At 46.9% G+C, this 13,644-nt stretch overlaps 1 protein-coding gene across 4 annotated transcripts in view; it reads right to left on the bottom strand.

Moving 5' to 3' along the window:
- Nucleotides 1–2,550: 2,550 nt before the first annotated feature.
- The window catches only part of prpsap2 (phosphoribosyl pyrophosphate synthetase-associated protein 2), a 22,033-nt gene continuing 10,939 nt past the window's right edge, over nt 2,551–13,644 (bottom strand). For all 4 annotated transcript variants that reach the window (XM_083778877.1, XM_083778878.1, XM_083778880.1 and 1 more), the window contains 6 exons: nt 13,413–13,528; nt 10,931–10,986; nt 9,941–10,089; nt 7,877–7,947; nt 5,495–5,641; nt 2,551–3,661 (listed from right to left, as the gene is read on the bottom strand). In XM_083778877.1, coding sequence (XP_083635003.1) covers nt 3,503–3,661; nt 5,495–5,641; nt 7,877–7,947; nt 9,941–10,089; nt 10,931–10,986; nt 13,413–13,528 — 698 coding nt within the window. In that variant the 3' untranslated portion in view covers nt 2,551–3,502. The remainder of the gene's footprint in view (nt 3,662–5,494; nt 5,642–7,876; nt 7,948–9,940; nt 10,090–10,930; nt 10,987–13,412; nt 13,529–13,644) is intronic.

Below are 13,644 nucleotides of genomic sequence, written 5' to 3' on the forward strand. Positions count from 1 at the left end.
AATATAATATAATATAATATTGGGGGCATCTGTAAGGGCATCTCTATGGCAACTACACAGACATGGCTAGGTACAGTAGCATATTAACTGAATAGCATTACAACAGAATCGCTAGCAAAATACCAGACACAGCGCTAACGAAACTGAACCGAACTACAAGGTAGAACTACAAGGTAGAACTACAACGTAGAAAGGTGATATCAGATGGGATGCATTAATCCTGGACATAATATGCACACTAATAAATGTGCTCAGCCATTCAACTTGTCCAACCAGCTAATACACATTCATTTAACACATTTTAGATTGAATTAGTTACCATGACCTCAATGAGTTAGTTTGGTTAGTTGAGACACAGTCGTTTTTTTAAAGAAAACCAATTTGTCAACTGTGTTTATGATTGTGTATATGTGTGTGTGTGTGTGTGTGTGTGTGTGTGTGTGTGTGTGTGTGTGTTATTGCAGAAGGCACAGGAGCTCTTTTCTAGAACAATCTCAAAGGACACAAAGGACCTACTGTACGACCTACTGTATGTACTGTATGTGGACCTACTGTAGTGTATATATACTATGTACACACGCACTGTGTGAGGGAACTTTCCAAGACCCCAGTATGGAACCTGGTGTGCATTGGCACTGCCCTCACAATGCTCCAGGTGACCATTCCATTCTACCATGCATTGCAATGCATCACACTTTAATAAATTACTGCACAGCACAGCACGGCAAATGTTTCATCAGTCAAAACCAGAGGTCAGATACGGTCAGTGGCACCTGCCTTGTTGTTCAGAAGCGTGTAGCCTGGTGGGGCTTTTAGTTTTGTTGTTCAGAAGCGTGTAGTCTTGGTAGGGCTTTTAGTTTTGTTGTTCAGAAGCGTGTAGCCTTGGTATAGGGCTTTTAGTTTTGTTGTTCAGAAGCGTGTAGCCTTGGTATAGGGCTTTTAGTTTTGTTGTTCAGAAGCGTGTAGCCTTGGTAGGGTGTAGGGTGTAGGGTGAAGTGTGTAGCCTTGGTAGGGCTTTTAGTTTTGTTGTTCAGAAGCGTGTAGTCTTGGTAGGACTTTTGTTCGCATTCGGCTCAAACAAAAATATCTGGCATAGGAAGTAAGGGCCCAACTTGCATTTGACGTCACGCTCCAAATTTGGTGACGTCAGTGTTCTCCACAGTTTCCTCACCGGGGAGGGTGGGGCACCCGCTCGTCTAGACCAGAGACACACAGGCTGGGGGCTTTGGGCAGGCTAAGAAGCTCTTCTCTAGACCAGAGACACACAGGCTGGGGGCTTTGGGCAGGCTAAGAAGCTCCTCTCTAGACCAGAGACACACAGGCTGGGGGCTTTGGGCAGGCTAAGAAGCTCCTCTCTAGACCAGAGACACACAGGCTGGGGGCTTTGGGCAGGCTAAGAAGCTCCTCTCTAGACCAGAGACACACAGGCTGGGGGCTTTGGGCAGGCTAAGAAGCCCCTCTAGACCAGAGACACACAGGCTGGGGGCTTTGGGCAGGCTAAGAAGCCCCTCTAGACCAGAGACACACAGGCTGGGGGCTTTGGGCAGGCTAAGAAGCCCCTCTAGACCAGAGACACACAGGCTGGGGGCTTTGGGCAGGCTAAGAAGCTCCTCTCTAGACCAGAGACACACAGGCTGGGGGCTTTGGGCAGGCTAAGAAGCTCCTCTCTAGACCAGAGACACACAGGCTGGGGGCTTTGGGCAGGCTAAGAAGCCCCTCTAGACCAGAGACACACAGGCTGGGGGCTTTGGGCAGGCTAAGAAGCTCCTCTCTAGACCAGAGACACACAGGCTGGGGGCTTTGGGCAGGCTAAGAAGCTCCTCTCTAGACCAGAGACACACAGGCTGGGGGCTTTGGGCAGGCTAAGAAGCCCCTCTAGACCAGAGACACACAGGCTGGGGGCTTTGGGCAGGCTAAGAAGCCCCTCTAGACCAGAGACACACAGGCTGGGGGCTTTGGGCAGGCTAAGAAGCTCCTCTCTAGACCAGAGACACACAGGCTGGGGGCTTTGGGCAGGCTAAGAAGCTCCTCTCTAGACCAGAGACACACAGGCTGGGGGCTTTGGGCAGGCTAAGAAGCCCCTCTAGACCAGAGACACACAGGCTGGGGGCTTTGGGCAGGCTAAGAAGCCCCTCTAGACCAGAGACACACAGGCTGGGGGCTTTGGGCAGGCTAAGAAGCTCCTCTCTAGACCAGAGACACACAGGCTGGGGGCTTTGGGCAGGCTAAGAAGCTCCTCTCTAGACCAGACACACAGGCTGGGGGCTTTGGGCAGGCTAAGAAGCCCCTCTAGACTAGAGACACACAGGCTGGGGGCTTTGGGCAGGCTAAGAAGCCCCTCTAGACCAGAGACACACAGGCTGGGGGCTTTGGGCAGGCTAAGAAGCCCCTCTAGACCAGAGACACACAGGCTGGGGGCTTTGGGCAGGCTAAGAAGCCCCTCTAGACCAGAGACACACAGGCTGGGGGCTTTGGGCAGGCTAAGAAGCTCCTCTCTAGACCAGACACACAGGCTGGGGGCTTTGGGCAGGCTAAGAAGCCCCTCTAGACCAGAGACACACAGGCTGGGGGCTTTGGGCAGGCTAAGAAGCCCCTCTAGACCAGAGACACACAGGCTGGGGGCTTTGGGGCAGGCTAAGAAGCGTCCACAGCTATATTATGTCCTGCAAAATGACACCTGCATGAATCAGGGAGTCCCACTACAGTATGTATGTGTGTGTGTGTGTGTGTGTGTGTGTGCGTGCGTGTGTGTGTGTGTGTGTGTGTGTGTGTGTGTGTGTGTGTGTGCGTGTGTTTGTTTGTTCCATCATCCACACCAAATTACAAGGATGTTGGTGGCAGTTGACGTGCGTGTTGAAGCTTCCAGGCTACAGAGGTCCCAGTCATCGTCGGGCTCTGAGGAGCATGTTGTTATTATTATTATTATGTCCATTCAGTCATAAACCAGGCCAAGGTTTGGCATGTTTGAGAGGATGGCTTCGGTCATGCGACTACTAGGGCAGGGTCATAATTATATATCAACGTTATGTTCAACACCGTTGATCTGAGACTATATAGTTTATCTGCTGGGGGTTTTGAATGTTGTCAATAATATGGCAATAATTGTCCTGTTTTTCTCATACAATTGTGATGTAATTGTCTGAACACACCTAACTGTTCCATAATCAATGTTCAATCAGTTCGTTGTTATGGGGATTCCTGATGATTTATAAAAATCTCATTGTCTAGACACAGTATTTTGTGGTAATAGTCATCTCTACACTATCGTCACAATATCGATAGTCAGTTATTTGGTCAAAGATATTAGTTAATTTCGTCCATATCGCCTCCCGCCCGGCCGACATCCAACCCCGTCTTACATGACTAGTATGAGGACATGCAGTTGGCAAGGATATTTCTGTGTATCTGTGTGTATTCTACATGGCAGAACAGATTATACATCGATACTGGCAAAATATGAGTCACCGTGTGTCTGCGCGCGCACGCATGCCTTCAGGTCAGTTCAGTCGTCCATGGCTATGTCGCGGAACAGATAAGACATGGACTCTCCGTTGTGGATCCGTCGGATGGCCTCAGAGAGGATCATACTGATGTCTACCGTCTTGATCTTTGAGCACTGGAGCTTCTGCAGCTCATGTGGGATGGTGTTGGTCACGATCACCTGAGAGAGAGGGGGAGAGAGAGAGAGAGAGAGAGAGAGACATTAGGATGGTGTTGGTCACAATCACCTGAGAGAGGGGGGAGAGAGAGAGAGAGAGAGAGAGAGAGACATTAGGATGGTGTTGGTCACAATCACCTGAGAGAGGGGGAGAGAGAGAGAGAGAGAGAGAGAGAGACATTAGGATGGTGTTGGTCACAATCACCTGAGAGAGAGAGAGAGAGAGAGAGAGAGAGAGAGAGAGAGAGAGAGAGAGAGAGAGAGAGAGAGAGTGAGAGAGAGTGAGAGAGAGAGAGAGACATTTTCATGTCAAGGACCCACAAATTAATGTATTTGGTCTAGTTCAGGCCAGGGTGGGCAACTTTGACGATGGAGAGGGCCACTATATTTCCACACTCACTCACTCCCTAGGGCCATATATTACTGTCGTAGCAAAAATAGCTGATCTACAAGCTATCTACAAAGTTTGCTATATTCAAATTGAAATCTTGAATTTTTGCTATTTTTGAATTGGAATCCTGAACATTTACATTTGTATGTAATTTCAAATGCCTTTAATTATACTTGTGTTGAAGCAATGAGCTACTAATTTAGACGGAAGTAATAAAAGCGGGTCATGTTTGCATGTTGTGGAATAGTAACAGCTGAAACCAATATTATATCAGTATTCTGATATTAACCTGAGGGCCACATTAAGTGAAGGTGGGGGCCGCATGTGGCCCCCGGGCCGCCAGTTGCCCACCCCTGATCTAGTTTGTCACGATGTGGTTCTGGAGGTGTAGGACTCGGGTGCAGAATGAACCAGGCACAGGCAGAGGAGTGAATTCAAGTGGTTTTAATTCTCAAAAACACACACATGTGAAACAACTTGGACATAACTAACTCTGGAAACAAAAGGAACAGACCAACATCATTCACGACGACGAACTGACAAGGAACTGCAAACACTGGGGCATAAAAATAGACAAGACTAACAGGACACAGGTGAACTGAAACACACAATCAACACAGGGATAGAGCGGCGCAGTCCCTCCCCCTTTCAGAACAACGAACGGCCCAGGAAATGAAAACGCAATGCATTTCCCCATAGGCAGTTTTTATTTAATTTATTTAAAGACCTTTTAAGCGTCGTACGAAGCCAACTCTTGTCGTGACAAATCATGACAACACACACAATATTTCGGGCCAAACAAAGAATTAGAAAGTAGAAAAAAACGGCAGGTTACAACACTTTTTTTGTTGTTTTTCTTCTTTGTAATTATTTGTTTGGTCCAAAATATTGTGTGTGTTGTCATGATTTGTCACGACAAGAGTTGGCTTCGTACGATGCTTAAAAGGTCTTTAAATAAATGAAATAAAAACTGCCTATGGGGAAATGCATTGCGTTTTCATTTCCTCGGCCGTTCGTTGTTCTGAAAGGGGGAGGGACTGCGCCGCTCTATAGGAACAGACAACAGGACACAGGTGGCTAGGGTTAACTAATACAGGGAGGTGAGACAAGGCAGGTGACAGCAAACAAGGCAGACAGGAAATCACAGAACACTACTACAAAATAAGGTACCAAACACAAATACAAGTAATAAGTCCCAAAACACAGACAAAGTCCAAGGGCAGAGGAGCGAACCGTGACAGAGGTGAAAGGAGAAGGCAATGTGTGAAAAGCGTACACGCATGCACGCACACACACGCACGCACACGCACACGCATGCACGCACACACACACACACACACACACACACACACACACACACACACACACACACACACACACACACACACACACACACACACACACACACACACACACACACACACACACACACACCCCCTCCCTACCTCATCGATGGCAGACTCCTCTAAGAACTTGGGGGCGTCTAAGGAGAGGATGCCGTGCGTCGCCATGACGAAGATCTTATACGCTCCTCTCTCCTTCAGCGTCTCTGCCGCTGCCACAAAACTGTCCACATCGTCGATGATGTCATCCTATAAGAGAGGAAAGAAATGCTGTTATCATTCTTTTTTTTTAAATAAAACCCACAATTTCGTAACCTCTTTTTCACCCGGTTTCAACCTCGAACTGAGCTCATGCTTCCTTCAATGCATGAGGAGTGAGCAGGCCGCTTCTAGTTCTTATAACCTGACAGGGGGGGGAGTTTCCCTGGTTGGACGTAGCGCGTGGAAGGAACACGTTATTCCAACCAGTTCCTTTCCCCTCCATCAGGTGCCCCCGGCTGGCCAGGGGGAGGCAGTATAGAGACCAGTTCCTTTCCCCTCCATCAGGCGCCCCGGCTGGCCAGGGGGAGGCAGTATAGAGACCAGTTCCTTTCCCCTCCATCAGGCGCCCCGGCTGGCCAGGGGGAGGCAGTATAGAGACCAGTTCCTTTCCTCTCCATCAGGCGACCCCGGCTGGCCAGGGGGAGGCAGTATAGAGACCAGTTCCTTTCCCCTCCATCAGGCGCCCCGGCTGGCCAGGGGGAGGCAGTTTAGTGACCAGGATTACTGCATGTTTTTTGTGAGGGTACCTACCCTTGCTTTCTTTCTGAAGAGATAGCTCTGGCGCCACCATCAGGTCATACTACATTCTACCTCACCCTAGTGGCGAGGCTCAAGGCCAATGGCAAGCATGGCATTGTGGATCATTTGGTCATCGGGGCGTTAAGGGCTTCTATTAGTATAGATAGATACTCAGACAATAACTTTTTAACTGCTTGTTATTTAATATTAGAGCTCTAATCCATTCAATAGGAAATGGTCAAACTATCAATATGTGCAGAAGCATTTTCCATGAAATCCTAATGGTCTGGTATAATTATGTCATAAAAAGCTACGGTTTTAAAGGCTCAATCTGTGATTTCCTTTGACACTGTTTCCCAAATCGCACATTATAGGACACCATTTCTTTCAGTGGTGAGATTATATTTGGCTTTAATCCATGAGGCCTGCTAGTGGTGGATTTTAGACTTGTTTTTACACATACTGCACATATTTCTGGTCCAGCCAGAACATAAACCTTGAGCTTTGTTTTGCTGCCACAGCACATGCATACTGCTGCGCACAGTGATATTTTAAAAGTAGACTTCCCCAAATCTTAAATTCCCCTTATGTCAGGTTATACCACTTCTAGTTATAGACTAAACTGCTTGCCAAAAACATCTTCTTTTTCTTCTTATCAGCTGTCATTGCCCTAGTTTACCTTACTGACATTCCACAAGCACGCCACCTTCTTATCAGCTGTTATTAATAATAATAATAATAATAGTAATAATAATAATAATATTATCAGCTGTTTTTGGCCTGGTTTACCGTAGAGTCATTCCATAAGCTCTGTACTGTCTGTATTATAGTCTAATACAGGGGTTCTCATCCCGTGGGTCGCTAAACCTAACCTAACCTTAACCTTAATGTCTAACCAATGACTAGTCTAAACCTAACCTCCCATGGGGCAGCACACCTAACCTAACCTTAACCTTAATGTCTAACCAATGACTAGTCTAAACCTAACCTCCCACGGGGCAGCACACCTAACCTAACCTTAACCCTCACCCTAAACCTAACCTCCCACGGGGCAGCACACCTAAACCTAACCTTAACCCATGTCTAACCAATGACTAGTCTAAACCTAACCTTAACCCATGTCTAACCAATGACTAGTCTAAACTAAGTAATATGCACCCCAGTAATCCTGGTCTCTAAACTGCCTCCCCCTGGCCAGCCGGTGCGCCTGATGGAGGGGAAAGGAACTGGTCTCTAAACTGCCTCCCCCTGGCCAGCCGGGGCGCCTGATGGAGGGGAAAGGAACTGGTCTCTAAACTGCCTCCCCCTGGCCAGCCGGGGCGCCTGATGGAGGGGAAAGGAACTGGTTGGAATAACGTGTTCCTTCCACGCGCTACGTCCAACCAGGGAAACTCCCCCCTGTCAGGTGTAAAGGAGCAACTTGGACACTCAGGCATGAAGGAAGCATGAGTTCAAGTGTAGAGCCCAGGATCACATTAGACGATTGACACAGGGGTGAAAAATGGGTTACAAAATCGTGGGATAAAAAATATATTAAAAAGAAAAAGACCATAGTGAGCCTCATTTAACTTAGTTGAGCAGTCTAAGTCTAAGAGTCTGTGCACGTGACGCACGCATAAAGGTTGTACATGTGTTGTATCTTACCACTATATACATTATAATAATAATAATAATAATATAGGGTTAGGGTTATTATCGTCTTACCACTATAATGGCAATGCGTCCTCCCACGTCTCCCACCACAGTTATGGGCGGCTTCTCTTTAGGAATCAATACTAGACCACACAGAGAGAAAGAATCAATACTAGACCACACAGAGAGAAAGAATCAATACTAGACCACACAGAGAGAAAGAATCAATACTAGACCACACAGAGAGAAAGAATCAATACTAGACCACACAGAGAGAAAGAATCAATACTAGACCACACAGAGAGAAAGAATCAATACTAGACCACACAGAGAGAAAGAATCAATACTAGACCACACAGAGAGAAAGAATCAATACTAGACCACACAGAGAGAAAGAATCAATACTAGACCACACAGAGAGAAAGAATCAATACTAGACCACACAGAGAGAAAGAATCAATACTAGACCACACAGAGAGAAAGAATCAATACTAGACCACACAGAGAGAAAGAATCAATACTAGACCACACAGAGAGAAAGAATCAATACTAGACCACACAGAGAGAAAGAATCAATACTAGACCACACAGAGAGAAAGAATCAATACTAGACCACACAGAGAGAAAGAATCAATACTAGACCACACAGAGAGAAAGAATCAATACTAGACCACACAGAGAGAAAGAATCAATACTAGACCACACAGAGACATTTAACCCATTCTGACCTGAGATCAGATTCATACGAGGTTTCCACTGGACACACACTGGTCTGATTAACCCATTCTGACCGGAGATCAGATTCATACGAGGTTTCCACTGGACACACACTGGTCTGATTAACCCATTCTGACCTGAGATCAGATTCTAAAAATGTCAGTCGTTCTTCGATTTTTCAAAAATAGCAGACCTACAAGCTCGTAGCGCGCCATATGAGCTTGTAGATCTGCTGTTTTTCAATAGCTAAAGCATAACATGATGCTAACACCAAAATGGGTTCCCGTTCAGAGTGGGTTAAATGTAAGAACTGGACCTATCGCTATGTGACCCTATGTGACCAATAGAAGGCCAGTAAGTTGAATACTCCACTGTCACAACAATACTCAGCTGTTGACATTCCCTATCACTTCACCGCCACTAGGTGGCAGCATCATCACTACAAAACGCAAAAGACTGCTTGTGGGGTTGATCAATTGTGTATCAATATTAGTACATTTTTAAGTATGTATGGCACATATTAAGTATGTATGGCACATATTACGTATGTATGGCACATATTAAGGAGACGTAATGCTTATTCTACCACAGGTCGTTTCGAGGAAGCAATCTGATTGGTTGAAACAGCCTTCTAGCCGGTGGTTAAACCAGCACCATTCACCACCTAATCAAAACAAAGAATTCAGCTGCTCTGTTCTCCCAGAGAGCTAGCAAACTCTGTGGCTAGGCTAGCTAGTTTCTTGGGACATTTGTGGTCGTAGTGACTACATATGTCATTAAAAATATATATTCAGCCCAGGCGGTGGCGTAACCGTCTGGGCACCCGACTGGTAATCCAGTCGCAGTGTGCCGTGGGTTCGACTCCCAAGCCCGACACGGCCTTTACTGCATGTCTTCCCCCATCTCTCTCCCGTTTCCTGTCAGCCTACTGTCTGTCCCTTCAAAAAACCAATAAAAAGGCGTAAGCCGCAAAAAATATCTTAAAATATATATATTCTTTCAGCGATTTTCTTAGTTTTAAGGGTAACTGTTGTATAATTGCAATATTACACTCTAGGGTGTGGGTTTAACGTGATTATTGCCACTTCAGTGATGCTTACGGAACTCGACTGTCGTGGCAATATTCACGTTAACCCACACCCTCTCGTGTAATATTGCTCCAGTAAGGGGTGAATGTACTGTATCTTGTACTGTATGTACTGTATGTACTGTATTACGTGGTATCTCCAGTAGGGGGTGAATGTACTGTATGTACTGTATGTACTGTATGTACTGTATGTACTGTATGTACTGTATGTACTGTATGACGTGGTATCTCCAGTAGGGGGTGAATGTAGTGTATTACGTGGTATCTCCAGTAGGGGGTGAATGTACTGTATTACGTGGTATCTCCAGTAGGGGGTGTATGTAGTGTATTACGTGGTATCTCCAGTAGGGGGTGCATGGCTCCAGAGGTCTTCACAGTGGGAGGCGAGTGTCGTCCGTCCACCATGTCGGACTCGGCGTCCTGAGCCTCTCCGTGGATCACCGCTATGCCCAGACGCAGACGCTCTGCAAACGACTGGGCTCTGAGGAACGCACACACACACACACACACACACACACACACACACACACACACACACACACACACACACACACACACACACACACACACACACACACACACACACACACACACACACACACACACACACACACACACACACACACACATTAATTGTGTACTGTAAAAAGCAAAGCAGTGTTCATTTGGAGCCATTCATCAACCCATTTTGACCTGAGATCAGATTCTATAAAAATCTCTTCTACATCCTGACAGTTTTCTGAAAAAGCTATGTTTCTATGTCAGTCGTTCTTCAATTTTTCAAAAATAGCAGACCTACAAGCTCGTAGCGCGCCACTCGGTGGCGCGCTATGAGCTTGTAGATCTGCTATTTTTTCAATAGCTAAATTATAACAAAATGTTTAAAACACCAAAAGGGGTCCCCGCCCAAAATGGGTTTAACTCTCTCTTACAAATGAAGAATAAAATGAAAGATGATTTTCTTTCTTTTTTTTACTGTGAGAAGGGAGAGAACCATGTTTGTAGTTTTAGCGAGTGGAGGATGCGAGTGAAGGCCTATTCATAGTCTGGATTTTCGGTGGTGAGGTGACCACCGCTCTGGTGGTGAGCTGACCACCGGAGCTGAAATAACGTTGAGCGGTGGTGAGTAAAAACAGAGAGAAGGGCTGGAGTGGTGGCGGTGGTTTGCTCTTCACCGCGGCTCGTGACGTCATGTTGTAGTTCGGTGGTCACCCCACCACCGAAAATCCAGACTATGTATGAGACTTAAGAAATGCAGACAGTCTGTAAAAAGTGACAGTTACGGTTTTATGAAGAAGTTAAGAGGCCTGCCCTCTATCTACCTTTTGGCTGAGGCTGGAGATTTGGCCACGATCACTGCATTCCTGTAGTCAGGGATCTGTAGGGTCACAGCAGGCATGTACAGTACACTGGTTAGGGGTAAAACTATCTGTAGGGTCACAGCAGGATAACACTGGTTAGGGGTAAAACTATCTGTAGGGTCACAGCAGGGTAACACTGGGTTAGGGGGTAAAACTATCTGTAGGGTCACAGCAGGGTAACACTGGGTTAGGGGTAAAACTATCTGTAGGGTCACAGCAGGGTAACACTGGGTTAGGGGGTAAAACTATCTGTAGGGTCACAGCAGGGTAACACTGGGTTAGGGGGTAAAACTATCTGTAGGGTCACAGCAGGGTAACACTGGGTTAGGGGTAAAACTATCTGTAGGGTCACAGCAGGGTAACACTGGGTTAGGGGTAAAACTATCTGTAGGGTCACAGCAGGGTAACACTGGGTTAGGGGGTAAAACTATCTGTAGGGTCACAGCAGGGTAACACTGGTTAGGGGTAAAACTATCTGTAGGGTCACAGCAGGGTAACACTGGGTTAGGGGTAAAACTATCTGTAGGGTCACAGCAGGGTAACACTGGGTTAGGGGTAAAACTATCTGTAGGGTCACAGCAGGATAACACTGGGTTAGGGGTAAAACTATCTGTAGGGTCACAGCAGGGTAACACTGGGTTAGGGGTAAAACTATCTGTAGGGTCACAGCAGGATAACACTGGGTTAGGGGTAAAACTATCTGTAGGGTCACAGCAGGGTAACACTGGGTTAGGGGGTAAAACTATCTGTAGGGTCACAGCAGGGTAACACTGGGTTAGGGGTAAAACTATCGTAGGGTCACAGCAGGATAACACTGGGTTAGGGGGTAAAACTATCTGTAGGGTCACAGCAGGGTAACACTGGGTTAGGGGGTAAAACTATCTGTAGGGTCACAGCAGGGTAACACTGGTTAGGGGTAAAACTATCTGTAGGGTCACAGCAGGGTAACACTGGGTTAGGGGGTAAAACTATCTGTAGGGTCACAGCAGGATAACACTGGGTTAGGGGGTAAAACTATCTGTAGGGTCACAGCAGGGTAACACTGGGTTAGGGGGTAAAACTATCTGTAGGGTCACAGCAGGATAACACTGGGTTAGGGGGTAAAACTATCTGTAGGGTCACAGCAGGGTAACACTGGGTTAGGGGTAAAACTATCTGTAGGGTCACAGCAGGGTAACACTGGGTTAGGGGGTAAAACTATCTGTAGGGTCACAGCAGGGTAACACTGGGTTAGGGGGTAAAACTATCTGTAGGGTCACAGCAGGATAACACTGGGTTAGGGGGTAAAACTATCTGTAGGGTCACAGCAGGGTAACACTGGGTTAGGGGTAAAACTATCTGTAGGGTCACAGCAGGGTAACACTGGGTTAGGGGTAAAACTATCTGTAGGGTCACAGCAGGGTAACACTGGGTTAGGGGGTAAAACTATCTGTAGGGTCACAGCAGGGTAACACTGGGTTAGGGGGTAAAACTATCTGTAGGGTCACAGCAGGGTAACACTGGGTTAGGGGGTACAACTATCTGTAGGGTCACAGCAGGGTAACACTGGGTTAGGGGGTAAAACTATCTGTAGGGTCACAGCAGGTTAACACTGGGTTAGGGGGTAAAACTATCTGTAGGGTCACAGCAGGGTAACACTGGGTTAGGGGGTAAAACTATCTGTAGGGTCACAGCAGGGTAACACTGGGTTAGGGGTAAAACTATCTGTAGGGTCACAGCAGGATAACACTGGGTTAGGGGTAAAACTATCTGTAGGGTCACAGCAGGATAACACTGGGTTAGGGGTAAAACTATCTGTAGGGTCACAGCAGGGTAACACTGGGTTAGGGGGTAAAACTATCTGTAGGGTCACAGCAGGGTAACACTGGGTTAGGGGGTAAAATTATCTGTAGGGTCACAGCAGGATAACACTGGGTTAGGGGGTAAAACTATCTGTAGGGTCACAGCAGGGTAACACTGGGTTAGGGGGTAAAACTATCTGTAGGGTCACAGCAGGGTAACACTGGGTTAGGGGGTAAAACTATCTGTAGGGTCACAGCAGGGTAACACTGGGTTAGGGGCTTAGAGTATATATGAATAGAGAAGACACCCGAGTTCTCCTTCCATCCACTTGCATTAAGTTGCTCAAAAGCGCATGAGGCGATTTCACTCCTCCTTCCTGGTAGGAACAGAGTGCATTCTGGGACGGATTGCAATGGTGAGTGGCCCCAAACACATGAACGTGCTGCCATGTGTTTGGGGCCAGGCTGCAATACCTTCATTCGGCCACTATGTCCATTTCGCCTCAGGGTTTCCTCTGGGTGCCTTCTCTATTCATATATACTCTAAGGTTAGGGGTAAAACTAATAAATAAGAAAGATAGAAAGACATTAGGGGTGGTTCAGAGGTATCCATCAATCAATGAATCAATGGATCATCCGTGTGTGCGTGCGTGCGTGCCTACCTCCTCCTGGATGTACTGCAGAAGGAAGGGAGAGGCTCTCAGGTTGTCGACGGGGATGTTGAAGAAGCCCTGGATCTCCTTCTGATGGAGGTCCATGGTGATTAGATGAGTCAGACCTGGAGCACACACACAATGACACACAGGTTTACATGTTCTACGTAGAATTAATTAAGAAGCTGCCAATCCTGGTCACTAAACTGCCTCCTCCTGGCCAGCCGGGGCGCCAGATGGA

Source organism: Protomyctophum parallelum, assembly GCF_964188405.1.
Source record: "Protomyctophum parallelum genome assembly, chromosome: 13".
In the NCBI taxonomy this organism is placed as follows: domain Eukaryota; kingdom Metazoa; phylum Chordata; class Actinopteri; order Myctophiformes; family Myctophidae; genus Protomyctophum; species Protomyctophum parallelum.